Source organism: Notolabrus celidotus, chromosome 5, assembly GCF_009762535.1.
Source record: "Notolabrus celidotus isolate fNotCel1 chromosome 5, fNotCel1.pri, whole genome shotgun sequence".
Classification (NCBI taxonomy): Eukaryota; Metazoa; Chordata; class Actinopteri; order Labriformes; family Labridae; genus Notolabrus; species Notolabrus celidotus.
This window is the reverse complement of record NC_048276.1, coordinates 6,415,680-6,442,539: the sequence shown is the minus strand read 5'-3', so window position 1 is coordinate 6,442,539 and position 26,860 is coordinate 6,415,680. Positions and strand designations below refer to the sequence as shown.

At 38.3% G+C, this 26,860-nt stretch overlaps 2 protein-coding genes, 1 long non-coding RNA gene and 7 other non-coding genes across 12 annotated transcripts; 1 reads left to right on the top strand and 9 right to left on the bottom strand.

Moving 5' to 3' along the window:
- Positions 1-217: 217 nt before the first annotated feature.
- LOC117812938 (calpain-2 catalytic subunit-like) lies at positions 218-12,933 on the bottom strand. Its single transcript, XM_034683931.1, has 13 exons — positions 12,820-12,933; positions 10,114-10,369; positions 9,963-10,032; positions 9,728-9,846; positions 9,218-9,351; positions 8,063-8,237; positions 7,895-7,969; positions 7,385-7,470; positions 7,211-7,285; positions 4,969-5,129; positions 3,553-3,710; positions 1,701-1,712; positions 218-1,601 (listed from the first exon to the last, which is right to left on the bottom strand). The coding sequence occupies exons 2-13, from the start codon at positions 10,345-10,347 to the stop codon at positions 1,398-1,400; spliced, it is 1,503 nt and encodes a 500-aa protein (XP_034539822.1). The 5' UTR covers positions 10,348-10,369; positions 12,820-12,933; the 3' UTR covers positions 218-1,397.
- A 736-nt stretch (positions 12,934-13,669) lies between these two features.
- On the bottom strand, positions 13,670-17,497 carry LOC117813332. 2 transcript variants are annotated; one of them, XR_004631395.1, is made up of 11 exons: positions 17,240-17,497; positions 16,782-16,854; positions 16,468-16,583; positions 16,204-16,273; positions 15,987-16,048; positions 15,711-15,791; positions 15,363-15,433; positions 15,090-15,167; positions 14,439-14,488; positions 14,173-14,252; positions 13,670-13,764 (listed from the first exon to the last, which is right to left on the bottom strand). It is a non-coding gene; the product is annotated as an uncharacterized LOC117813332 (long non-coding RNA). The 2 variants fall into 2 exon arrangements; XR_004631396.1 differs by having other exon boundaries at positions 15,363-15,423.
- On the bottom strand, positions 14,324-14,397 carry LOC117813446. Its single transcript, XR_004631419.1, has one exon. It is a non-coding gene; the product is annotated as a small nucleolar RNA SNORD65 (small nucleolar RNA).
- LOC117813440 lies at positions 14,571-14,649 on the bottom strand. The gene has a single exon (XR_004631413.1). It is a non-coding gene; the product is annotated as a small nucleolar RNA SNORD49 (small nucleolar RNA).
- LOC117813444 lies at positions 15,243-15,317 on the bottom strand. The gene has a single exon (XR_004631417.1). It is a non-coding gene; the product is annotated as a small nucleolar RNA SNORD65 (small nucleolar RNA).
- On the bottom strand, positions 15,519-15,590 carry LOC117813450. Its single transcript, XR_004631423.1, has one exon. It is a non-coding gene; the product is annotated as a small nucleolar RNA SNORD49 (small nucleolar RNA).
- Positions 15,866-15,940, bottom strand: LOC117813445. The gene has a single exon (XR_004631418.1). It is a non-coding gene; the product is annotated as a small nucleolar RNA SNORD65 (small nucleolar RNA).
- LOC117813443 lies at positions 16,347-16,421 on the bottom strand. The gene has a single exon (XR_004631416.1). It is a non-coding gene; the product is annotated as a small nucleolar RNA SNORD65 (small nucleolar RNA).
- On the bottom strand, positions 16,669-16,740 carry LOC117813449. The gene has a single exon (XR_004631422.1). It is a non-coding gene; the product is annotated as a small nucleolar RNA SNORD49 (small nucleolar RNA).
- An 851-nt stretch (positions 17,498-18,348) lies between the features above and the next one.
- Positions 18,349-26,736, top strand: LOC117813331 (ras-related protein Rab-34-like). 2 transcript variants are annotated; one of them, XM_034684489.1, is made up of 13 exons: positions 18,349-18,370; positions 18,625-18,742; positions 19,078-19,139; positions 19,252-19,307; positions 19,434-19,525; positions 20,892-20,957; positions 21,482-21,583; positions 21,789-21,853; positions 21,968-22,019; positions 22,160-22,241; positions 23,512-23,602; positions 23,737-23,844; positions 25,995-26,736. In XM_034684489.1, the coding sequence occupies exons 2-13, from the start codon at positions 18,642-18,644 to the stop codon at positions 26,054-26,056; spliced, it is 939 nt and encodes a 312-aa protein (XP_034540380.1). In that variant the 5' UTR covers positions 18,349-18,370; positions 18,625-18,641; the 3' UTR covers positions 26,057-26,736. The 2 variants fall into 2 exon arrangements, with proteins under 2 accessions (XP_034540380.1, XP_034540381.1); XM_034684490.1 differs by lacking the exon at positions 18,349-18,370 and having other exon boundaries at positions 18,463-18,742; positions 19,230-19,307.
- Positions 26,737-26,860: the final 124 nt, after the last annotated feature.

The window sequence follows — 26,860 nt, the reverse complement described above, 5'->3', positions numbered from 1 at the left end:
TAAGCATAAAAACAATTAAAACACAAGATAATAAACAATAAAAACAATAAAACAATAAATAAAAACAAACCATAAAACACTAAAACAGGAGCAGAGTCTCATGCAGGGTTGAAAGCCAAGGAATAAAAAATTGGTTTTTAGATGAGTTTTAAAAATGGACAGTGAGGAGGCGCGTCTAATGTGGAGGGGAAGCTCATTCCATAATTTTGGAGCAGCAACAGAAAAAGCTCTATCCTCTCTCAGCTTCCGTTTTGCCCTCGATACCTCCAGAAGCAGCAGATCAGCTGACCTGAGGCACCGAGCAGGAGCGTAGGGGTGAAGGAGCTCAGAGAGGTAAGGCGGGGCCAGACCATTTAAAGATTTAAAAACAAATAACAGAATCTTAGAATTGACTCTGAAATGCACAGGTAGCCAGTGGAGGGAGGCCAGGATCAGAGTAATGTGCTCCTTCTTAAAACAAGACTAAGAAACATGAGAAAATACACACAGGAATACAACACAAGATGTGGATCACTAATAATAAAAGGAGGACAAAGGATAACTCATACAGAAAACAGACCGGGAGGAAACAAGGCATGGGAAAATGAAAACTAAAGATCAACTCATGACAAATGGGTGTATCACTGAGGTAAAAAAAAAAATGTATATCCTTCCTCTGGAGAGCGTGAGTGTTTCTAGATGGTGTAAAACATTCCTGTCTATGTTCACCCTCGAGCAGTATACTCTTCCCTGCACTCAACTGGAAAATTGCTGCACTTCAGCAAACTGCAGGTTAATGTCAAGCATTGGCAGTAAGAATACATCTCATTTCACCTGCATGTAAAGGCATGCAGGTGCTTTGTCCTGCATGTGCATGATACAAACAAAAAGGTACACAAATTTAGCCTCACAGAGGTAAAGATCATGGTAGAGTCCACATTAACTCTCCATTTTTTCACCATCCAATCTGTTAGAATTTAGGAACATTATCTGATTTATTCTGGGTGTTATAGCTAATATTTGTGTTTGACTCTAAATGCAAATAAGAACTGCATGGTGTTCTGCAATTTGCTGCATCTTTCATGATTATAATCCTGCAACAGATCCTGTAAATTAACCAGAGAAAGACGACTGTCTCCTCGTTGCACCAACTGTTTGGACTAGAGTGTCATGATATATCAACCAAATACGTAGATTATCATATAATTCAATTCTTTCTGTTAATATGTTATGGATCATACTGTCAAAAAAGAATTCATGAATGGTTTATTTGTCCTTTAGGATTGCATACATATGGTTTTAAGTAAGTTCAGTATCAGCCAAAGGGCTAGAAGTGCCATTTAATGCTCAATATGTCAAAAAGCTCAATCACTCTGACAAGAATTAGCTGTTTGTAATCGGTTGTGCCTCGGGTGACTTCACTCCATCTCTGCTTCAGTCTTGGAGTAGATCGTGATGATGAAGCTGGAGGTCTTGTTGGGTTCAAATGTACAGGGAATGATCAAGTACTCCCCCAGCTCCAAGCAGTAGAACTCAATCAGCTCTCTTGTCTCATGAAACATACTGAGTATTAGAGGCTCCTGGTCCTTGAAGAGAGAGTACGGAAGACGTCCTTTGGGCGCCTGCAGAGATTATAAACAGGACAGTTAATTTGACCTATGGCAGGAATGAACTTGACTGTTCCTTGATTATAAAAACAAGTATGTAAATGAGTTTTGTACCTCTGGTGGCACCTGTTAAGAATAAGAGATAGAGATGTAACATTAGATATCTTACCATTCAAATCAGTTCAATAAAAGGCAACAAAAAGACTGTGTTCATACACTGCCTGTCCAAAAATAAGTCTGCACACTAATATTTCATTGGACCGCCTTTAGCTTTGAGAATGACATGCATTCGCTGTGGCATCGATTTGTTAAGCTTCTGCAACGTCACAACTAGGGATGCACGATATTGAATTTTTTGCCGATATCCGATATGACGATATTTTACAACTCATTTAACTGATTACCGATATTTTTTCCACACACCTAATTGCAGAGATAATCTCTTCTGTATTGGAATTGGCGTAAAGTATTACAGTGATACTCTTATCACATTTGTTATGTAATATTCATTTCTTGTGCAAAATAAGAAAAATACTTAATACTTAAAACGTCATATTTATTTATGACATTTGCTTTCAAACAAAATTCATACAAACAGATACATCCTACTTAAAACTTGGATGATGCTCTCCCTGAGACAATCATAACAAAACCCACAACCAGGGCAAATTTGGCCAATTACACATTTGACATGGTAAATAAACCTAACCTCTGTTCACAGGGAACATGTGAAAAGTGCAACTGTACAGCAATTAAACCCAAATTAAATAAGATGTTCTCTTTGTCAGTAAATGTGCCTAAATTAGTCAGCTACATGTACCTTACAGACTGCTGCTTAAATTCAAATTTAACTTAAAACATGAGCCCAACGTGTGTGCAGCAGCCCTTTATTTGATTGGTTAATTATATCGGCGTGTTGGCCGATATCCGCCGATAGTTCATTTGAAAGCCAATATCGGCTGATACTGATAATGTGCCGATAATATCCTGCATCCCTAGTCACATTTATTTCTGTCCAGAGTTGCATTCATTTTCCGACAAGATCGTGTGTCTATGATGGGAGAGTTGTGCAAAGTCTTCTCAAGCACATCCCAAAGATTCTCAATGGGGCTGAGGTCTGGACTCTGTGGTGGCCAGACCATGGTCCCTGAACCTCTCATTCAAGACGTGAGCCCGATGAATCCCGGCATTGTCATCTTGGAATATGCCCGTGCCATCAGGGAAGAAAAACTCCATTGATGGGGCCTCATATACAAAGGGAGCGTACGCACAAAAACATGGCATATGCTCTTTCTCGTGGCAAAGTTCAGATGTATCAAGAGTGAAATGACCGTGGAAATGTGCTTCACGCCAACTCCATGGCTGGCATATGCATGTTTCTACAGCTGTATGCACAGATTCATACATCTGGATATTATTGTGCGTACGACGTTTTCTGGATTTGAGCGTACGCCATGTTTCAGTAAGAAATCCACGCAAGTCTTCGTACATGAGGCCCCTGGTAACGTTGCTGAACCCAGACCTTACCAAGTGCAGCTTCCTCAGATCATAACACCGCCCCCACAGGCTTGTATGGTAGGAACTAGACATAATGGGTGCATCACTTTATCCGGCTCTCTTCTAACCCTGATCTGCCCATCCCTCTGGAACAGGATAAACCTGGACTCATCAAAACCACATGACCGACGTCCAATCTTTATGCTCCCTAGGAAATCTCCTGAGTTGTTTTCTTTGCTTGATGCAGGACAATAATTTGATCCTTCTGAAACAGATTATGTCTTCTGACATGGTTGTTTTAGAAATGAGAAGCTACTCATCGAATCAGCTAAGGTTAAATAAGTTGTTTCATTGCAGTAATTATCCAATGGCAAACTCTTACCTACTTGCTCCATTAAATCCAAGTGGTGACCTTTATTTTGGACGGGCAGTGTATCTCTATACAGACCATTCATTAACAAACACTGACCAGGAAGACACTGAACCCGATGGAGTGATATGTGATTTTTCTGCGATATTCTTCATCAGGCTTCTGCATCAGCGACAGTAAGACGTTCTTGTCTCCTTCGTTGTCTCCCTCCACGGCCTTCACGGTGACACGGTACTGTGGGTTTGTCCAGAACTCCTCTGAAGAAAACATAACGTTCCCTTTATGTTAGGAAACATAATACAAAATCACTGCTTCTTTATACAGTTAGCCTCCTGGCAATACAACTCACTAGCTGTACTTATATAGCCTTATTAGCAGTCCTCTCTTTGAAAATAAAATTAGTTTGTAGCATTACAAAGCTATATCACATAAAACTGAGGCAATTTTTTTTACATGAAAGGGATTCAACAAAATAAAATAAAAGCTTCCTGTTTGCCTAATCATGAAGTATTAGTTAACTATTTAACGATAGCTAGCTAGCTGTTGAGAAACTGCTACATATAGGGTTGCCAACTGTCCCGTATTAGCCGGGACATCCCGTATATTAAGCTAAATTGGTTTGTTTCATACAGGACCTCAATTGTCCCGTATATTAGCTCTTGTAAATACAGCAGACTGCACTCTACAGATTCTAGACCAGATAAAACGGCAGTGGCAGATCATGTGCCAATCAAACCGCCAGTCATCCAATCACAGGCCCCCTCACACGCATCAGTTCTATACAGTGCAAATGTGCCAAGTCCTGCAAAAAAGAGTAGAGAGGATTTTCTCTCTGATAGCCATTAAATGGTCAGACTCAAGAAACAGATGCAGCACAGAGCTGATCAAAAATGAACTTCAAATATCTGTAAACTGTGACTTGTCATGTAAGGACTTCTCTCTGGCTGTGCAAAAGGACAAAAGACTGCTTGAGTCAGTCAAGAGCAGCAAAAAGTATCCATGGAAAAAGTACATTTGGATTTAATTCTTCTTTTGCCTGTTTTTTGATGTAAAGAGCCAAATGGTGGTTTCTTTGAGGTTTATTCATATGAGGTTACATAATGACACAGTAAGGATTAAAGGGAATATGCACACTTTCTGCATTTCCAGTTGAATCAGAATATGAATATACGCTGAATTCACACATCATGCTCACACCACCATGGCACCGTGCACCTGTCCCTTATTTAGTAGTGAGAAAGTTGGCAACCCTACATGAGACGCCTGTATTCGCCCGCCTCTGGCTAAAATTGAGAAATTCTATTTGAATAATTAGCAGGGAGTTTGGTAGGAATTATCTCACCCTTATTGAAAAGCCTAAAAAGTATTGATCAGTTTTGCATAATTTGCTTTCAAAACTTAAACCACAACAACGGTTAATGGTTAGCTATCATCCAAAAATGTATTTCAGTTGATACTATGTCTCTCCCTTACTTTGTGCAGTTAAAGACATGTTTATGAAAAGTCAAACCTCACCTGTGCTGTAGTCAGGTCCTCCAGCAGACTTCCCAGCCTCCCAGCGACCTTCTTTTAATGAACAATTCCACAAACAGACTTCATCACCATCCACAAAGTTGGGGCTGTCACAGCAGATGTGCATCTCTTCAAAATAGGTACAGAAGTCGTCCATCTTCATCCTGTAACATTTTATTTTGTTATTTCAACTCATACTGGAAGTTTTTGTTTTGTGTGAAATAAATGCTGCAAAAGATGAACAACTTATCCATTGACAGGATGAGGCAACCAGCATTTTATAATATCTGATCCCTAACTCACTTTGACCCCACAGCACAACATCTAGAGGAGGTAGAAGAACATAAGTGCCCCCAACGTAATTTCCAACAACAGCAAAATTGCAACTAAAAACGTCTGTAACATCCAGGAAGACTGAGTGGACTGTGCCAACTCTTGCACACTAGGGAATCTAGAAGTGGTGTAACCTTCTTCTCTGAAATATCCTTCATAACAAAGAGCTTTAAAGGGGACATATCACGCTTTTTTCATCAATATATATTGGTCTAAGAGGTTCCCAAAACATGTCTTTAAAGTTTATGCTCAAAAAAACACTTTGAAATCAGATTTTGGTCTGCCTGAAAAGCCCTCTTCTTCATTCCTCATCAGAACACTCTGTTTTCCCTCTGACCACGCCCCCCCAGGAAGTGGATGTGCCTCGGCTGTCCAGCACGTTGATCTAATGTTTACATGTTGGCTGAATATACACGGCTGCTCAGAGATCACGTTACTTCAACCCTCTGAATCTGATCCTGACGGAGAGGCGCCTGCAGCAGGACCTTTCTGAACGATTGGTCACAGATTTAGTGTTTCTTGTTGTTTTATTTATCAGTATGTAGACGTGTGTCTTGGTACACAGCTACGAACATGTAGCTATGTGGCTATGCTAACTAGCGCTAGCACTTATCCATGATAAATAAAAATCATCCACTAGATCTTCAAATCTGCAGACGTGGGGAGTAAAACCGACCTCTGCCAGAAAGGCAGCAGGACCTTTCTGAAGGATTGGTCACAGATTTAGTGTTTCTTGTTGTTTTATTTGTCAGTATGTCGACGTGTGTCTTGGTACACAGCTACAGCTACAGCTATGAACATGTCGCTATGTGGCTATGCCAATTAGCGCTAGCACTTATCCATGATAAATAAAAATCATCCACTAGATCTTCAAATCTGCAGACGTGGGGAGTAAAACCGACCTTTGTGTTTATTAAGACAGCCTACAACTAGCATGCCTCCCTCCTAAGCTCCTTGTTAGCACACATTTGTGCAGGTAATGAAAAACGGAGGAGGGATTCAGTATTATTTTATACAGTCTATGGGCTGAACAAGCTCCAAGCTCTGACTCCGTGACAGACCGGATATTGTTGTTACGTAACAAAAACACGGAAGTCTGAAATGGCTCGTTTCACACACATTTACAGAAAGGTGGAGAAATCAGAACAGGGGCAGAATGGATTTTTTTCATTCTTGGGGGGGTTGTAGACATGCCAGGGACACATATTTCAGGTAAAGAACCATTAAAAAGTCAATTTTGCATGATATGTCACCTTTAATGAAGATAATTTTAGGCATACTCTTGTAATAGTTGTCAAATTAAGCTAAAGTTCCACATTTGAAGACTCTGAGGCCCAAATAAAAAAATGTAAATTATTTTAAAGCCCACTCAATCCTTTAAACCTCCAAATCAGTTCAGTCTCTTAAGACAGTGCTGCACAAAAAGCAACAAAATAAGTGCAAACTTTAATCCTGAAACACTTCTTTTATTTATTCTACCTAAGGCACCTTCAAAGTCCGCCAAGGGGTCGCATCCTGTACTTTAAGACCCACAGACCCTGACCTTTTCTATAGCACCAGACATTTTCCACAACATCTATTTCTGTTTAATTGAAAATAATCAGTAACAAAACCTGGATTTTGATGCCAATTTACAACACAAAGTATAATCTTTCATTCACTAAGTTTACATTTGATCCTCATTCTGTAAAGCTTGGGGTATAGGCGTGGATCAATTTCTCTATCAGATTGCAGATAGTAATGAAACATACAAGTTCCCTTTTGTGGCTCATGAGAGAGTGAAACACTCAAAGACAGCACCCTCAGCTGGTTTGAAAACGCCCCCACAACCTCAACAGCAAAACATCACTCCAACAAATGACACATGTAGAAAAGAGAATGCATGAATAGTGTTGTGTTTTCGATTGTTTACCAGAACTCTCCATCATCGCGCTTTTTCATACACAGGCTCCTGACCTCATCGCTCACTGTCTCCCACAAGTTTGACCTGAAACACAAGTCAGCTTCGCTTATTTAAACTTCAAAGACTTTGTGGAATATGCAAATTAAGTCACAGTGAGACTAAAGCTGTCATCTCTCTCCTCACTTGTCACTCCAGTCTCCATTCCACTCTTTCATACCCCACGGGTTCCACACTCTCACCAGTTTCACTTGTTCCTCACAGCTTTCTACCTGTTGAAGAAATCAGAGACAAACATCTGACTCATTACTTGATCAAAAAACGATGTTTCATCATCATGGAGACAAAGGAGATAAAACATGTCTCAGTACTTAAACACAGACACAAATCCAGCTGATTGGAACAGAAGAACAAGACGTCTAGAGACATTGCAACTCACAAGAAATCCTTCTAATATCTGTAAACCCAGAATTAAGCTCCAGATTTCACCTTATTCTGAACGGTCTCACACTGACTTGGAATCAAAGTATCAAAACATAACTTTAGGTACAAAAAGTAAAGTAATAAAAGAATCACCACGCTGCTTTTTGTTGAGGAAGTTACACCTGTCATCATTTTAATCTCTCCCCTAATCTGATCACTCTTCATGCATAATAACGTGGAACAACATAACATGCTTCTTCTTGAAGTACAAACCACTAGGACTCCCGTCACACCGTAGGCGTGACCTTCCACCAGACCAAACTCGGCAGAGATTTCCTCTCCTTTCTCCTGAATCACAAACATTTCAGAAGTTCAGAGAGGGTAAAGTGTATCTTAAACTTCTTAGTTGTAGACATTAGGAAACATATGTTTGGGGTTTACCCCTGCAAAAGTCCCACATCCCATCATAGTTCTGCTCTGCACGGCCCTGTTCATCAAGTCCCACAGGTCAGGCTGGGGTTCGGACAGATCGCAGCTCACGCTCACGCCTCCACTGAAATCCTTGAATGCCTCGGGTGGATTGCCGGCGATCATGTCTCCATAAGATCCACAAACCCTGAACAAAAAAAATGGGTAAATGTAACAGAGGTGATTTTGTAGTTAGTCAAGAAGGATGAATTTATACAGTATCACATTTGCAGGACTTCAAGGGCCATGACAGAGGAGGTCAGACTTGCAGAGTTTATTTTATGAATTTATTCTTATTTTATTGTTTTCTTTGGTGAAGGACTTTGTTGTTTGAATTGAAAAGTGCCAAGATTAAATCATCATTATTATTATTGTATAATTATTATTATTAGAAGAAGAATTTTAAAAAGAAGAAAGAAAATAATAATATAGAGTAATAATAACAATAACAAATAAATGATAATAATAATAACAAGAATAAAAATAGTATTGTTGTTTTTAATACAATAATAATAATATATTAATAATATAATAAATAATAATAAAAAACAATAAATAATAAATATCAAGTAGAATGTTATTGTTGCTATTATTATTAATAATAACAACAATACTATTGATATTAATAAAATAATAATAATTATAATAATAAGAATGCTATAATAATAATAATAAGAAGAAGAATGATAATAATAATGCTTATTATTATTATTATTATTATCATTATTATTATTATTATTATTATTATTATTATTATCATTATAGCATTATTCTTCTTCTTATTATTTTTATTATTATTTTTATTATTATAGCATTATTATAGCATTATTATTATTATTATTATTATTATTATTATCATTATTATTATTATTATTATAGCATTATTATAGCATTATTATTATCATCATTATTATTATTATTATTATTATTATTATTATTATTATTATCATTATTATTATTATTATTATTATTATTATTATCATCATCATCATCATCATCATTATCATTATTATTATTATTATTATTATTATTATTATTATTATTAGTTTTGAAGAAACTTACTAACATGACTGACTTTTTATCATAATGTAAAGTACATTTAGGGTGAATTCAACATCACACACATACTTTGCATATGCTTTCTCCAGCAGGGGGGCCCAGTACTCTTTTTCAGACGTGGAGGAGACTGACAGGGGAACCTTGCCGATTGTTGGCAACAAGTCATCGATGACAACATCCACCCATTTTCCAAACCTCCAAAACTTTAAAAGAAAAATGCATCACTGTTAGAAGTGTAAAGTTTTACATATACCTCTATCTTTAATATAAACTTCAAACAAGAACTACCCCAAACCAAGCACACCCTGGAGCCTCTATAATAACTAACACATCCAATCTTAGACGTGATATGAAGCACTTTGTTTTTAAATGTACACAAATGACAAACCAATGAAAACAAAAGACAGATATGTGCTGCAGCAAAGTTTACACCAAACACACATTAGTCATCACCCTGAAACATTTTAGTAAGGTGTATTGACATTATCAAACACACTCCTCCTGTCTTTATCATCATTCCTTCTCTCTTTCCTTCCTTCTCTTTTGCATTCCCCATGCCCCAAAAGCAGCTAACTTTACCCTGAAGTGAAATATCCCAGCATAGTTTTCCCTGAAGCTTTGATCCATAGGTACCACTTGTGCCATCAGCGTCTTACGAAAAGTCAGAGCTCCAATGGCTGAAAGAAACCAGCAATTACCTGCAGGGAAGCACAGACACACAGTTAAACTAACTATAAGATAAGACTTATTCTGGGCTTTATAGTTAACCTCCACTAAAAGTATGAAGGCTCTCAGAATCCTTCAAGTGTCATACCCACGTCTCCTTGCTTGAAGTCAAATCTTGAAGTCCCATCCACGACAAACGATGCATCAGGGTTAAGGTCCTAGAAAAGTCACACATGCAAATCTTTTCTTTCTGTAACACTATCTTATAAATGATGATAATAAAGGATGAGTTCACTTACAAGGGGGCGGAGCCACTCCACCTTTTCAAGCTCCTCTGCTGGGATATCATCCTGCTCTCCCAGAGAATCCAGGTTTGGTGGGAAAGTTTCATCCTGAAACGTTTTCTTCTCAGCGAGGAGGGATTCCCGGAGCTCCTCAAAGTCTTGGCCTTTGAATTTCTCTGGATTGGAAGGGCTTCCTTCTCCTCCGTCCTCATAGAGGGAGTTAACCATCTTCAGGCCGATGGATGCCATGTTGAAAGGCAGTATCTGAAAACTGATGCAAGAGTTATACATGTGTGGAGAACTATTCACAGTTAAATAGTTTTAATCAGGGGTCTGAAAGGAAGAGCTCTTTCTATTTTCTTCGCCACTGTGATCCAAATAATTGCACGTACAGTATGTGTGATTAGGGCCAGGTCATATGTCATCGTGGCCAGGTCATTATGTTATCGTGGGTCATGTGTCTGGTATCGATCCTCACCCTGATCCACGATATATGAGAACTTTAAACTTTAAGACATTTAACTCTAAAATTAAACATGTGATTAAGTCCATTTCATAAAAATCTCACTTCAGCCAGACACTCAAAATCGGCAACCCTGCTTAATGCATTAAAGAGTGCATAGAGAGTTATGTGTGTTGATTCAACAGCAGGCCTCTGTAGTGTACATATCTCACAGAGGGTTGGTAAACACATTGCTTTGAGCAAACTTGTGCTCATGAAACCAGTAATTTAATTTGAGTTTATTTGATTGAGACAATGTGCATTAATCAACATTTCAACAATATGCCTCAATGGAAATATGCAGGAATTAAGACCGGTATTTACATGACACAAAAACAAGATTTAAAACTACAGGATGTCACAAGACAGTTAGCAGGACACTGCACACTTTTTTTTAAAACATACCCTTTTGTGACGTTAGGAAAACAGGATGGAAGGAGAGGCCAAAGCCCGGGGAACTGGCATCAAATGAGGAACAGATCTTGTTCATGAGTTCATGACTGGTTACTTTTTGACCAATTTTTATGTGTTTTTTTTAAAGGTACAGTAGTTCTAAAACTCCCTGATATGAGCTGCTCTTTTGTTTAAGGAGTGTGTGTCTCTAACAGACACTACCATTCAACTGAATTTGGTTTTATGTCTCGGTACATCACAGTCTCCTCTAGTTTGAGCTCTGGTATTTATCATATTATGGTGTTTTTTTGGTACATTTGTTCAGTGATGGAGGGGCAAGCCCATTTAAAACTTTAAAACAAGACAGATATCAGCAAACGTTTGAAAATATTCAATGTTTAGAATATTATACTCCCTTATTACGTTGCAATGATGGAAATTGAGATGTTTCCTGTCTAAGATTTTCACTGTCTTTAAGAGAGACTTGATGGGTATGTACTGTATATATATATAGTATATAAACACATATATATGTGTGTAAATACTGTATGGCAAGCCGTTCAGGAAATTATGATATATATAAAAGCCTGAAAGTCTGAATATGTGGAATGAAAGTCTGAATATATGGAATAAAAGTCTGAATATATGGAATAAAGTCTGAATATATTGAAGTCTGAATATATTGAATAAAAGTCTGAATATATTGAATGAAGTCTGAATATATGGAATAAAGTCTGAATATATTGAAAGTCTGAATATATGGAATAAAAGTCTGAATATATTGAAAGTCTGAATATATGGAATAAAAGTCTGAATATATTGAAAGTCTGAATATGTGGAATGAAAGTCTGAATATATTGAAAGTCTGAATATATGGAATAAAAGTCTGAATATATTGAAAGTCTGAATATATTGAAAGTCTGAATATATGGAATAAAAGTCTGAATATATTGAAAGTCTGAATATATGGAATAAAAGTCTGAATATATTGAAAGTCTGAATATATGGAATAAAAGTCTGAATATATTGAAAGTCTGAATATGTGGAATGAAAGTCTGAATATATGGAATAAAGTCTGAATATATTGAAAGTCTGAATATATGGAATAAAAGTCTGAATATATTGAAAGTCTGAATACATTGAATGATGTCTGAATATATTGAATGAAATATATTGAATGAAAGTTAAAATAAGAACTCTGAATACACCACCTATAGTCGTATTGTGTCATCAGAGACCTCGTCTTGTATTTCTTTTCCTGAAATATACCTGTATGTTGAAGAACTTTAAAACTTTTTTGCAACAGTTGGTTTTAAAAGTGAATTCAAAGTTGTTCTTTTGCAAATGTAAATTATCTGGGTCTTTTTCTTGAAACTTACAAACACCTGTTATCTGTTTTCTCTGAAAATATCCTTTTGCACTTTTTAAAAAAGTTTTTCTGAGTAGACACATTTTCCTCTCTCAGGCCTCAGAGCGGACCTCCTCTGGAATGTGCGATTTTTATTAGATCAGCTGCCGCTGGACAGTCGCCAGATAATGGTTGCTTCCCCGAGCTGACGGACTGTCGTCATTAAGGGCAGATCATTTGGATTATTGCCGTCAGTGCCGTGCGTAAATACGCACCACGAGTAACACCTGCAGTTTATCTAGTGTCCGGTTAGTCAGAGGGACAGGGCCGCGGTGAGGTCTGGGTCGTACGGGAGGCTGTGTGGAGCTCAGCGTGCCGTGTTTTTTGCCGCGATAGGAAAGTTGCAAAGTGTGTATATTGTCTGACTAAGTTATTAAAGCTCTGTGATGACCGCGTGTCTCTACTGCGCTACTCTTACATGCTTCTTCTTCAGGAGCCGGAGGTGCTGAGTCGCTGAGTTCTGGGTGGAGGCTGGTTGGCTGGCAGGATGATACAGCGCTGCAGTTGCGCTGTTCCTCCCGGAACTCTCCCTCTTTTTTTTTAAAGGGGGGGGTGAAGACCCCTCCGCACCACTAGTGCGCCTGTGTTTCTGCTTGATTTGTCTTTCAGGTCTGGGTCGTCTAGGTCAGGGGTTCCCAAAGTGGGGGTCGCGAGACACAAATGGGGGGGGGATGTCTTCCAAAATGTTTTTCTTTTTAAATTTATCTAAAATTAGAACATTTTACCCACTAAAGTAAATAATATCCACAAAATCAGTAGCTAAACTTGAAATAAAACCTTAAAATAGAAAATGTAAGAAGATTTCTGCCTTTCTTTTTGCCTCATGTATCCTGAGTTTAGGGTTAGTGAAGTTAATTATCAAAAGCATCAGTAGCTGCAGGTTAAGTCATAAAAAAGGCACAGGAAACACAGACACATGCTCATAGGTAGGGTCATTTTCTGTGGACCAGCTAAATGAAGCTGCATTATATCATTTTGAGGGACAGTGGGGGTCACGAGTCTTGGGCACATATTTTGGGGGGTCAGGCTGAAAAGTTAGGGAACTCCTGGTCAAGGTGATGAGCTGCACCTGTGCCCGGTGTGGCAGTCATCATAAAAGCTCTCCCAGTCAGCATGTGGTCTCTCTCTGTTCGGGCACAGCTCAGCTCTCATCCCGTGTGGGCATCACGGCGCAGCGCTCCCGCTTGCTTTTATTATTCCTACATACTATTGATGAAAATATTGAGGTAGCAACATTGAGATGTTTGTGTGACAAAGTAACTAAACAGTCAGGTTGGATCAACACTTTATTGAAACCGTACAACACATGAATCAGTCTGCTTCTATCCGTCCTCAGACTTGTGTGCATGTCCATTCTTGCGATCTGAAAGAGAGGAACAAGATATGGAATAAATAAAAAGAAAAAATGTACTGTCTTGTAAAACTGCTCTGAAACCTCTAAACCAAACAATTCAAATGTATTTATCAATACATCGGCATGATTTCCTTGCTTCTCCTTCCAAAAGACAACTGAAGCACACTCATACACCACTTAATTCAAGTATCTCAATGGACGTTCAAATTTACACTGCAGAACTATTAAATCTGTAAACTTGTAGTCTGTCCAATTTTTAAACACGTGGTTCACATTTACCACCAGGTGAGACTCTAGACTCATTGTGGTAAAACCCAGAGCAGTCTGCTTTACTGAGAAATGTGTCTGAAACATGCTAATGAGCTTATGGTCACATTTTCAAGAAACTATCTTCTGCTACAGTGACAAAAGTTTTACCTGCAGGGTGCAGAAGGATCCTTCTCCAGTGACGAGCCACACTGCAGGATGCAGAGTCACTGCAACCAGCTGATTCAAACCTGAAGGAGCAAGAGGGAGATTATTCCAAATTCTCAGCAGCATTAAGTGAAGTTTAAATCTGCCGTTTATTGTTCAGAAAACCAAATATCACCACCAAACAGTCTGCCGGTAATTCCAGCTATTTCAGTTTAGATTTCATCACAACAACAGTTAAAGACTTAAGAGCTTCACAGCACAAAAGTTACCTTTCAGACAGCACACTTCATGGGACAGGATCCAACTGGCAAAATCACACCTGTGACAGAAACAGAGGCAGAACATTAGATCAAGAGAAGTCATTTTAAAACCTTCTCTTTTTCAGAGTGTAGCTTTTAAGAACTCAGAACACTGGATTACGCAAAAATCGTCAGTTGTCGCATCGGACGGCACTTCCTATTCCAGGTTTTCATCACTGAGAAAAAGCTAGAGGGATTCACTCTGTTCAAATCAGCTTCTCTATTTAGTCACCATTGTACAACAGGATACTTTAGATTTGATACGGTATTACCAAATTTACATGACTATCTGCAGGAAGTCTGCTAAATATTGTGCCAACAAAACTATAGGACTGAAGGACCGGTTTGAGGATAGAACAATGCACTAGTGGAGAATAAAAGGAAGGTCACATCAGAATGACACTAGTGCATGTTAAGATGATTTAATTCAATAACTATTCAGTACTAGATTTTGTTTAATTTAAAGTGTTAATCTGCTCACAGCTATCAAGTCTTCTCTTTACAAGTCTTCTCCAAACATACTTTGTGTTTATATCAAATAGGTCCTGAGAATGTGTTGTACAAAAAGGTGAGCCTTAAATACAAAAGCCTATTTGAGATCATTCCAAGATGAGATCTTACATGGATCATGTCAGAAGTTGAAGCTGCAGCTGGGTCCAGAGGGATGACTTTGTTTGAGGAAAAAGGAACCAGTCTGACCTGGAAAAGAACAAAACATGTGAAAAACTAGCTCTCATCAAGTCTCTTCAAGACAAGAAACATCTTAAGTTTCGAGTTCAGAAAACCAAATATCACCACTGAACAATCTGACGGTAATTCCAGCTATTTTCAGTTTAGATTTCATCACAACAGGAGCAGATATTTATCATTTTAGAGACAGAGGGAACAACTTACCCATCACTCCTTCACTTAGCAAGTTGGTCCTGATTCATCCTTGATCTTCAGTGAGAGACTTCTGAAGATGTCTAAAATAAAAAGACATTAAAATGATGTTACTTCCATTTAAAGTTGGTCAAAATCAGAACAGGACACTTTTGCAGTTTAGGCTCAGAACAGTGAGTGAGAAACATCGTCAGTTGTCGCATCAGACGGCACTTCCTATTCACAGTTTTCATCACTGACAAGCTACAGAGGGATTCCCTCTCCTTTCAAAGAGGCTTCTTAATTAATAGACCATTTTACAAAAGGACTTTTAGTTTGGATACATTATGTACCAAACTTCATTTCAAGGTGCAAACTTACATGGCTCATGTCACAGGCTGAAGCTGCAGCTGGATCCTTAGAGACTATTCAGTTTGAGGAAAATGAAGGAATCAGTCTGACCTAGAGGAAGAGGGAAAATGTGAATAACCAGCACTGATCCAAGTCTCCTTAGGACAATAAATTCTATAGTTTGAGTTCAGAAAACCAAATATCACCACTGAACAATCTGACGGTAATTCCAGCTATTTTCAGTTTAGATTTCATCACGACAGGAGCAGATATTTATCATTTTAGAGACAGAGGGAACAAATGTACCTGCAGGACGTGCATCTTCAGCTGGACGTTCAGTTCAGAGCCTACAGTGTGCTGCAGGGCACCTTAAAGAAGAGGCAAAGAGACAACATTAGACAAGCTGTAGGGGACAACAGTTCAGATAAACACAGAAGACTTGATCAGACCTGCTAACCAGGGTCAAATACAACAAGGCTGTTGTAAACTTTATATCAAATTTAATTTCAAGGTGTGAACTTACATGGATCATGTCAAACTGCAGCTGGATCCAGAGAGATGACTCAGTTTGAGGAAAAAGGAACCAGTCTGACCTAGAAAAGAGGAAAATTGTGAATAACCAGCTCTGATCAAGTCTCTTCAGGACAAGAAACTTCGAAGGTTCGAGTTCAGAAAACCAAATATCACCACTGAACAATCTGACGGTAATTCCAGCTATTTTCAGTTTAGATTTCATCACAACAGGAGCAGATATTTATCATTTCAGAGTCAGAGGGAACAAATGTACCTGCAGGAAGTGCATCTTCAGCTGGATGGTTCAGTTGGGAGCCTACAATGTGCTGCAGGGCACAGACAGTTGGTCCTGATCATCCTTGATTTGCAGTGGGAGACATCTGAAGAAGTCTAAAATAAAAAGACAAGAAAATAATGTTACTTCCATGCAAAGTTGGTCAAGAGCAGTACAGGACACTTCTGCAGTTTAGGCTCAGAACAGTGAGAGAGAAACATCGTCAGTTATCGCATCAGACGGCACTTCCTATTCACAGTTTTCATCACAGACAACATGTGAAACACAAAAAGGTAAACTTCACTTTTTCTCACCTCTCAGGGACATGTGGACATCCCATGAGACACTTTGTTTGGCCCTCTGAAAGGGCTGCCATGCTTGGTCCATCTGAAACCATCAAAGAGAAATCACCATTACTACCTGGGACCACAAGGGGGGGATCAGATTGCAGTATGACACATTAGATCAATTAAGTTGAAATAGGCTCTATTATCTTAGTGAAGAAAATATCAATATATGGATAATCAACAAATCCTTGCCACTTTGAAAGCATGGCAAAACAAACGTGGCCTAACTCTGATAGCAATGCTGTTAGCATAAGGCCATTTTAATGTATGAAAACACGTGTTGAAAACTCCTACAGCGTTAAAATTACATTAGGGGCTTCTGCTAGCACGTGGAAGATTAAAATATATGGATAAATAGTTCAATATTGTGATATAAAAGCAGCATCCTGATCACCTAGCCTTATAGAAATAAAACCAAATCTCACTTTTGTCTTTCAACTCCTCCATCTTTCGCCAACTTCCCATGTGGCTGCCTGCACGAGGCTTTTTACAGCAACGTCAAACTTATGCTAGCATGTAGCACACTGTACCTCCTGTCTGACTGTCAGAAGTTAGCTAATGAGCTATGAGCAATAAGATACACTTAAAACTTCTGACACTGACTATATTTAATCTCTATAAAATGCTCTACAGGACACCTGCACGTCTGTAATAACGCCTGGAAAATTCAAGAGAGGATGTAGGCGGGCGTTGTCGCATTTTTATATTCGGGTAGCGTCGCAGCAATATGACGTCAATGATTCTTCAGTAAGCTTGCGCGCTCGAGCGCCATCTGCTGTACCGGAGTGTAAACATCGTGAGTTCATAATAATAATAACATAATAATGATGATAATAATAATAATAATAATAATAATAATAATAATAATAATAATAATAATAATAATAATAATAATAATAATAATAATAATAATAATTGATTTATATAGCACTTTTCAATACAGGTACAGTGCTTCACAGTGGGCAATTAAAGCAAGAAGAAGTGCAAAGCAAAATGAAGCGATAAAAAAATTCTAATTAAAATGAAATAAAAACTTAAAAACATACAAACTTATAAAACAGACCCTTAACTTCAGAGATAAAATTAAATAAAATCACACAATATAAGCTTTCCTTTAAAAATGTGTCTTGAGTAATGACCATATACTGTATCCCCCCTTCTTAACACATACTTTTATCGCAGAGCCTTCCTTAAGTAATATATTTTTAAATAATTCCTTTAGAGTTCCTTTAGGGGAGTTTTATGTATTTTAAAATATGTTTTATTTCTTTATCTTGTGTGTTTTTATGATCTGCCTGTTTCATTTTTCTGCCCATGTAAAGCACTTTGTAACCTGGTTTTGAAAGGTGCGCTACAAATAAAATTATTATTCTTATTATAATAAAATAATAATAATAACGTATAGCAAGGGACTGACTATGCAAGTCTGATGTCCTCTGGCAGGTTGCTCCAGAGTGAAGGAGTCCTGATTGAAAAAGCCCTGTCCCCTTTAGTTCTCAGTCGGGTCCTTGGAACAGTTTACAGAGCACTGCCAGGGGATCTCAGACTGCGACCAGGTTTTTAGTGGGCTAAATATATAAATATAAATCCCTTCTACTTTTTTAATCAAATATTTTCACTGCTAAAAGCACAAAAAGTAACAAAAATAGTTTTCCAAAAAAGGATGGGTATATTTTATTTTGGGTTTCATGAAATAAAGTTGTAAACTTCGACCTGAGAACGCTGTGGCCACAGGGTGGCGCTGTTTCACAGACTAACGCTGTTCACTAATTCCCCAAAGAGTCTCATTAATTGGGTTTTTCTTTTCCAGTAAAGAGCATACAGTCCATGGTAAAGAGACTCTTCCTTTCTTTGAGCGTCAGTTTGTTTGGGATTTGTTTTTCGCTTTGGATATCGCATCACATCCCTCTCCAGTTTGGCTCCAGCAGGTACAGTTCCTTCTTTTCTGTTATTTCAGAACTTATCCAAACTCTTAATGCTTTGATAGTACTTTATTTTATTTTCCCCATACTGTCTACTGTATTCTTTATTTTCAAATCAGTTGGTTTTATAACAAAAACTTTAAAATCCCACTTTAGGGAACAGATCAAGGATTTGTCTGACATTGGTTTTATCCTTACTGACAGATTCTCTTAATATGTTCCTGTCATGTTCATCAAACTTAATGTTGGCTATAACTTCAGGCAAACAGTTTTTTAAGAGTTAATCCAAAGTGAGTTTCATACTTTGAGCAAACATTAAATCTGACTCTGCTCTGTTTCAGGGGACTTAACGGTGTCCTCCCATGGTTGTGTGGAGGGAGTGGTGAAGGGGAAATAAAGATGCGTGAGTCCTCTTGAAGTGAAGCATAAACTGTGTCTGCTGTCAGTTGGAGGGGCAGCTTCATGGGTGTGTGTGTTTTTGTGTGAGAAAGTGTGTGTGTGTTGATCTACTGTAGCAGGCAGTATGTTGCCACCTGTGAAGAAGGACAGGGTTATAACTCAGCTCCCAAAGGTGAGTAACACACACAGAGATGGACAGGTGTGGATTCAGATGTTAAAGTCTTTATCATTTGTGCCTCTTTTCATTTGTTTCTTTCTGTGTCTGTCTCTTTCCTCTTCCCACTTTCTTCATTCACAGTGTTTTAGTCCAAATGCAGCCCTGCACACCAAAGATGGCTTCCACCCTCAGGTGAAAGCTGTTTGCCAGGTACAGAAGCCTGGCACTGTGAGGTAAGGTCCCAGAAGGGTTAACAAGACAACACACACACACACACACACACACACACACACACACACACACACACACACACACACACACACACACACACACACACACACACACACTGCCTGTAATTGTGCAGCTTCACACACTCTGACATGGGTTTGAATTAAGTTAGTTAGGGAAAAGCCCTTGAAGACATGCTATGTCTGATGTGTCAGCTGACGGCACCACACCCACCACAACTGATCAGATTGATTAAGCGCTCTATTTACAGGATATAAAGGTTAGATGCTTAAAAGTAGGAAATATAACTTTTGTATTTTTCATTAAATTTAAATTTTCAAATTCTTACTATATTATTTCATTGTGTGAATATATCTGTAAACCAAGATTTAAGATTTTATAAAACGTTTGAGTGCTTCAATCAGACAGAAATGTCTTAATTTCTAAGGTCAGTTATTAAACTTATATTGGATTTAAGAGCAGTCCAGGGAGCTCTGATAGCTTCCTGTATTTCATCCAACTAGCCTATATAATACTCATGTTATTTATTTGAGTGTATAAAAGTTGGAGTTAAAAGGTGTCTGCAGGTTATTGATCATGCTTTTGTGTTTCATCTTAAAGCTTTAGTGAGTAACTTAAAGTTTGTGTCAGATTTTGCAACAGAGCTGTCCATCTTTACTCTTTGCTAATCTTGAATCCTGAACAGAAGTAAGCAGTGTTTTCCAAACTAAAATAAAATAAAATAAAATAAAACAACATAAGATAAGATAATATTCAATATAATGAAATAAGACAAAATAAAATAAAATAAAATAAGATGAGTTAAGTTAAGATAAGATAAAATAAGATATGATATGGAAAAATAAAATGTAATAAAATAAAATAAGATGAGATAAAACCAGATAAATTAAAATAAGATAAAATAGAATAGAATAAAATGAGATAAAATAAGGTAAGTTAAGATACAATAAAATAAGACATAATACATTAAATAATATAAGAAAAAAAATAAAATAAAATAAGATAAAATAGAATAGAATAAAATGAAATAAAATAAGATGAGTTAAGTTAAGATAAAATAAGATATAATACATTAAACAATATAAGAAAAAAATAAAATAAAATAAAATAAAATAAAATATAAATTCCTGTTTCCTTTTTACTGTCAAATGTATTAATCTGTGCTTTGGAATATTTAAAATAAGAGCTGTTTCAGCAGCACACTCATCATGCAGCAGTGGTTCAGACTTCAATGTGATGGTTATGTCTGGTCTGATTTAAAACCAAGTGCAAACTCCTCACAGGAGCTTTAAACTGCGTCTCTGTTAAATCATGAATGACTGATGATGTCATTAATTTATCTGTTTTCAGCTTTAACATCGCCAAGGTGATCGTAGTGGGAGATGTGTCGGTTGGAAAAACGTGTCTGATCAGCAGGTAAGAAGCTGTCTTAAATAAAGAGATCAGTGACAGGTTAGGTTGTACAGTTTGTCTGATTTTTACGACTCTACGCCTTGTTGAAATGTTTATTCTGTAAAAGCTACAAATGAAGGTAAGTTATTAGCTTCATACTTTTAATTTGACATTTGGAACTCTGCCTGCTCCAGTAGTTACACTGATTTACAATGACACGAGTGTGATATTAAGTAACCTCATCAGAGCTCCTGATGTCTAAATAAAGAACTAATGTGATGGAGTTTTCTTTGGTTGGCATGCAGATAAATCATTAAGGCTCTAACTGAATTACTGTTTGATACAGAGCTGAGATAAAGAAACACAAGCTCTGTGTATACACCTTTATCAGTTCAGTTTCATCAGCTGAGGGGAAGACTTTGTGAAAATGATCAACTTTAAGAAACAACTTCAACATTTAACATATCTGACACTTTATATATGAAACAAGTCATCAAAAAGGGAATATTTAAAATGTTCATAAACTGTCTGTATTTTCTTCCTTCAAGGTTTCGTAAAGGTGCGTTTGAAAAGAACTACAAAGCAACCATTGGTGTGGATTTTGAGATGGAGCGTTTTGAAGTGCTCGGTGTCCCCTTCAGTTTACAGCTGTAAGTTTGTCTCCACACACACACACACACACACACACACACACACACACACACACACACACACACACACACACACACACACACACACACACACACACACCACACAGAAGAGCGCTCACTTAACACACTGATTTATTTACTTTAACTCCCTGAAGTTTTTAAGGTTACTGGGACGGTTAATGAGAGCACAATCTGTAAATTCCAGGTGGGACACGGCCGGTCAGGAGCGATTCAAATGCATCGCCTCGACATATTACAGAGGAGCTCAAGGTGAGCTAATCTCACTCCTTGTGCTCTGTTTTAACATCTCACCTTTAGGTGACAGTGCTGTTTGAGTCACAGACATCAATCATACTGTGTTGATTGTTTTCATACTTTCTGCAGCCATCATAGTGGTGTTCGACCTTAGCAGTGTGAGCTCCTTAGTACATGCCAGGTAAAGATCTATCTCATTATTATACCATTAAAAAGCCATTTCAGGTCCAATAACTTTGCTGTGTGTGTGTGTGTGTGTGTGTGTGTGTGTGTGTGTGTGTGTGTGTGTGTGTGTGTGTGTGTGTGTGTGTGTGTGTGTAGACAGTGGCTGGAGGACGCCATGAAGGAAAATGACCCATCCAGTGTTTTACTGTTCCTTGTTGGCACCAAGAAGGACCTCAGTGTGAGTGAAGTCTATGAAATGCTTCCTTTTTATTAGGTCATCCACAGAAATCTGATTACCTGAGGGTCATGTGATGCTTATTTTCTGTGGTTGATTGAATGCCATTGGGTCGACTGATGAAAATACTTATTTTTTGAGAGTTTATGTCACTTTGAAAATGTGTGTTTTCATGTCGGTTCTGTTTTATTACAGACTTTTTGAAAGAGTTGGTTTGTAGCAGGGTTTTTTTTGCTCAAATTTTTAGACATTTCTGACCTAAAGTACCAGTCAAACGTTTGGACACACCTTCTCATCCAATGGTTTTTATTTATTTTAATTATTTTCAACATTGTAGATTAATACTGAAGACATCAAAACTATGAAATAATCTGGTTTCACCATAATCTGGATTACAACAGTAGTCAAATAGGGCTATCCATTGTGTACTAACCCTACCTCTGAACAACACAACTGATGGTCTCAAACACATTAAGAAGGCAAGTCATTCTACTAATGAACTCTTGACAAGGCCCATGTTAATTAGAAACCATTCCAGGAGACCACTTCATGAAGCAGACTGAGAGAATACCAAGAGTGTGCAAAGCTGTCATGAAGGAAAAAGGGGGCTACTTTACAGAATCTAAAATATAAAACATATTCTGCTTTGTTTAACACTTTTTTGTTCATTAAATAATTCCATATATGTTCTTTCATAGTTTTGAATGAGAAGGTGTTTCCAAACTTTTGACTGTAGTGTATAACTGTAGGGCAATCAATCAAGCTTTATTTATAGAGCACCTTTCATACAATGCAGCAATCCAAAGTGCTTTACAGTGATTGAAAATAAGAAAGAAGCAGAAATAAAATATATGAAACTTTAAGAAGTTAAAGCATAAAGATAAAAATAAGAATATAAATATTTAAAGTAAATACATAAAAAAGGGTAAGGATAATAGTTAAAAATAAAAAAGGCACTAAAAATATCAACAAAACTGATTAGACAAATAAATAAAATAATCAACTTTTCAATGATTCTTTTGTTTATATAAAATCATGAACATAAAATCCTACACAATTTCTTTGGGCTGAATTTTTTTATATATAATATATATTTTTATGAGAATGTGAACGGCATCTGAATGTTTTTACTGTCCAAAATTGTATAATTGGAAATGCCTCGAGTTAATTATCATCAGTCTCATCCTTAAGTGACTGAAGCTTTTGAGAGTTGTTGATTGTTTCACCACTTCCTCCCTTCCTCCCCATCCTCTCTCCGTATTCCTCTCCTCAGTCTCCTGATCAGCTGGCTCGCACCGAGCATGAAGCCATCAGACTCTCAGAGGAAATCAAAGCAGAGTACTGGGCTGTGTCTGCGAAGTCAGGTGGGAGTCAAACACTGACATAACACGAGTTTATCCTCATCTTCCCCCCCTCCACAGATCTGTCTTTTATTCCTTCTTTCATCCTTCTCTTAGTCTAACTGAACTCTTCCCTCTGTGTCTCTTTATCTTTGCAGGAGATGGCGTCAGGGATTTCTTCTTCCGCGTGGCTTCTCTGACTTTTGAGGCCAACATTTTGTCTGAGCTGGAGAAAAATGGCTCGAGGCAGTTTGGAGACATTATCAGTGAGTCAGTGTGCTCTGAAGAGGACAGTGTGTTACTCTCTACTATTTATTGAGTCATAAACAAACCTCAGAGTTTACGGGAACTATGTCGGCTGGCTTTATTTTCTGAAGCCAGACTAAATCTTTTGATGATTCATTTATAATAATAATAATAATAATAGTACTGTTAGAAAATCAGTTATGTATGATTGGGGAAGTCTATGTAGAGCTTTGAAAGTCCATCAATCCAGGGGGCAGCAGTCTCAGCAGAGAAACCCAGACACTCCTCTCCCCGGCCTCTTCCACCAGCTCCTCTGGGAGGATACCAAGGCGCTCCCAGGCCAGCGGAGAGATATAATCTCACCAGCGTGTCCTGGGTCCTGGGTCTCCTCCCAGACGGACATGCCCGAAACACCTCCACAGGGAGACATCCAGGTGGCATCCTGACCAGATTCCTGAACCACCTCATCTGGCTCCTCTTGATGTGGAGAAGCAGCGACTCTACTTTGAGCCTCTCCTGGATGTCTGAGCTCCTGACCCTATCTCTAAGGCTGAGCCCAGACACCCTGCGGAGAAAGCTCATTTCGGCCACTTGTATTCGCAATGTAGTTATTTTGGTCACTACCCACAGCTCGTGACCACAGGTGAGGGTTGGAACGTAGATTGACCGGTAAATTGAGAGCTTTTCCTTCTGGCTCTGCTCTCTCTTCACCCCGACAGACTGGTACAGCGTCCGCATCACTGCCGACACCGCCCTGATCCGACTGTCAATCTCTCGCTCCCTTTTCCCCTCACTCATGAACAAGACTCTGAGATACTTAAACTCCTCCACTTTGGGCAAAGACTCCCCTCTGACCTGGAGTGGGCAATTTACCCTTTTCTGGATGAGAACCATGACCTTAGACTTGGAGATGCTGATCCTTATCCTCATCCTTTGCTTTGAAAGTGATGAGTAAAAGCTTAAAATAAATCCTAAAACTAACCACTAGCCAGGGCAGGGGTGTGAGAATGGTGGTGATATGGTCTTGTCTCTTGGTGTTGGTTAGTCTGGCTGCTGAGTTTGATGAGCTATAGGCGAGAAACAGGGGATTGCAATAGTCCAGACGTGATGAAATGAAGGTGTGAATTACTTTTTAGAGGTCTGAGTGAGAGAGGAGGTTTTTGAGTTTTGCAATACTCCTAATCTGGATAAAGCAGTACTGGGTGACTCTGATTATGTGACTTGAATAGAACTCTGAGTCAAAAAAGACTCCTAGATTACGGCTACAGCGTTTAGCATTTGTGGACAGGTGGCCAAGCTTCTTTTCTAGGGTGGAGGTCAGATTGGGGTGCCGAATGAGAGGACTTCAGATTTTGTATGATTGAGCTGGAGATAGTTTTTGATGTCAGAGAGACAGGCACTAATATTGGCAAGTCCATCACTGTGGCTACCGTTTTGTAGGACATATAATTGCATGTCGTCTGCATATGAAAGTTAATTTGTTGATCCATCCAGTGCGGGGTTTTTTCTTTACATAGTTTCAAAAGGTCAAAAGAAATAACTCCATCAGTTTCTTTTGAAGCATTGTTTTGTCTCATAACATATAAATCTAAGAGTTCGTCACTAGGCTCATTATCTTCTGAAGGGATCAGAACATTTATCAAATATCTACAAACATATGATGAGAAGAATGCATTACATCAGTCCTTTTCTGACGTCACACTCTGTGTAGTCCATTTGTTGCTTTTAAAAAAGGAAACTCCCTTCATGAAGGCAGAATGAAATGTTACACATGTTTTAAGAAGAGCTGAAAATTGAGCGTGACTTAATGTTTAATGTTTTCGTCACTCAAACAGTCGTAAACTGTGTTTGCTAGTCAGCCCATAAAGTCAAAGATACCCCACGGGGTTTCTTACGTTAATGTTTTACGTAAACACTTCAGTTTACACTCGGTCTCTCCCACAGACACACTAATCTTGACCTCCAGGTCGTCCATGTTAATTGCAGCAGAGTCACATGCCTGTCAGTGTCACAATGAGGCTCATTCAGGTGTTTTTAAAAGCAGCTTCAGTTCTTGTTTGTTTCTTTTTGTAAGGTTTGTTTGAATCATAACTACATTGTGTGTTTCCAGTGAGTCCAACATTTTAAATTCTGAATAAAAAGCTTTAAAGTTTGTTTCTGTTTCACGCAGGGCTCACAGACAACACGGACGACAACCTCAAACCCAGCAGGAGGAAGTCCAACTGCTGCTGAGAGACCAACTACAGCCCAGACAACAATATGGACTCCCTCTGCCCTGATCTGACCCTTCAACAACGACATAAAGTATTTGTAGTTCCTGTAAACGTTCTGAGATGGAGTTAGTTGTAGGATTCACAGAATGAAGCCAAGGCTGTAAACAAGCAGAAATCCTCTCAGGAATGTTTGTGCAACAAATAAAGCTTTGTGATGTGCTCAGTAAACATTTATGAAAAGAGGACTATTATTCTCCTCTAGATCTTTTATTAAATTGTACTCCGTGTACGCCGCCATAATCACGTGTCTGTGTCTTTAAGGAACATATTTTTTCCTATGAGTAAATGTTTGTACCATGCCTGATGCATTTCTTTTGGTCGGTTTCCTCGCTGGTCTCCTGTCATGTGGCTGCTGCTGCTAATGTGATGCGTACGCCGACTCCCATGACCGCCGTCACACCCACAAGTCGTCCTTCTCTTCCGACAAGTTCTCATGATCCTGAAAATGGAGGGATTGTTCGCAGGGACATGAACAAGCAGACATCTGAAGCTAATTGATTTTCTGTCTCATGAAGTCGGACAGAAGGAAGTTTGTCTGCAGAGTCTGCACATGTCCTTCAGTTTCTAGTAAAATATACACTTGTGTTATGGCGTAGAGGAAGTAAAGTGTAAATAAAGTGTTTTTGATGATTAAATGTACTACAGAGTGTTCAATTCTTCATTCTGCTCCAAGCTGATTCCCACAGTGTAGATAATGAGGATGCAAACACATATACACTACAAGTCAAAAGTTTGGAAACACCTTCTCATTCAAGAGTTTTTA

What these genes read in the sequence shown, in the direction of transcription:
- LOC117812938 (XM_034683931.1), bottom strand. Translation starts at nt 10,347, where the DNA reads ATGGCATCCATCGGCCTGAAGATGGTTAACTCCCTCTATGAGGACGGA. An exon ending in CTTCAAGCAAGGAGACGTGG is followed by an intron (nt 9,847 to 9,962) that starts GTATGACACTTG and finishes GCTTCCCTGCAG; the next exon opens with GTAATTGCTGGTTTCTTTCA. An exon ending in CTGGAGAAAGCATATGCAAA is followed by an intron (nt 8,238 to 9,217) that starts GTATGTGTGTGA and finishes TTTTTTGTTCAG; the next exon opens with GGTTTGTGGATCTTATGGAG.
- LOC117813331 (XM_034684489.1), top strand. Translation starts at nt 18,642, where the DNA reads ATGGTAAAGAGACTCTTCCTTTCTTTGAGCGTCAGTTTGTTTGGGATT. An exon ending in AGCTCCTTAGTACATGCCAG is followed by an intron (nt 22,020 to 22,159) that starts GTAAAGATCTAT and finishes GTGTGTGTGTAG; the next exon opens with ACAGTGGCTGGAGGACGCCA. An exon ending in GCAGTTTGGAGACATTATCA is followed by an intron (nt 23,845 to 25,994) that starts GTGAGTCAGTGT and finishes TGTTTCACGCAG; the next exon opens with GGCTCACAGACAACACGGAC.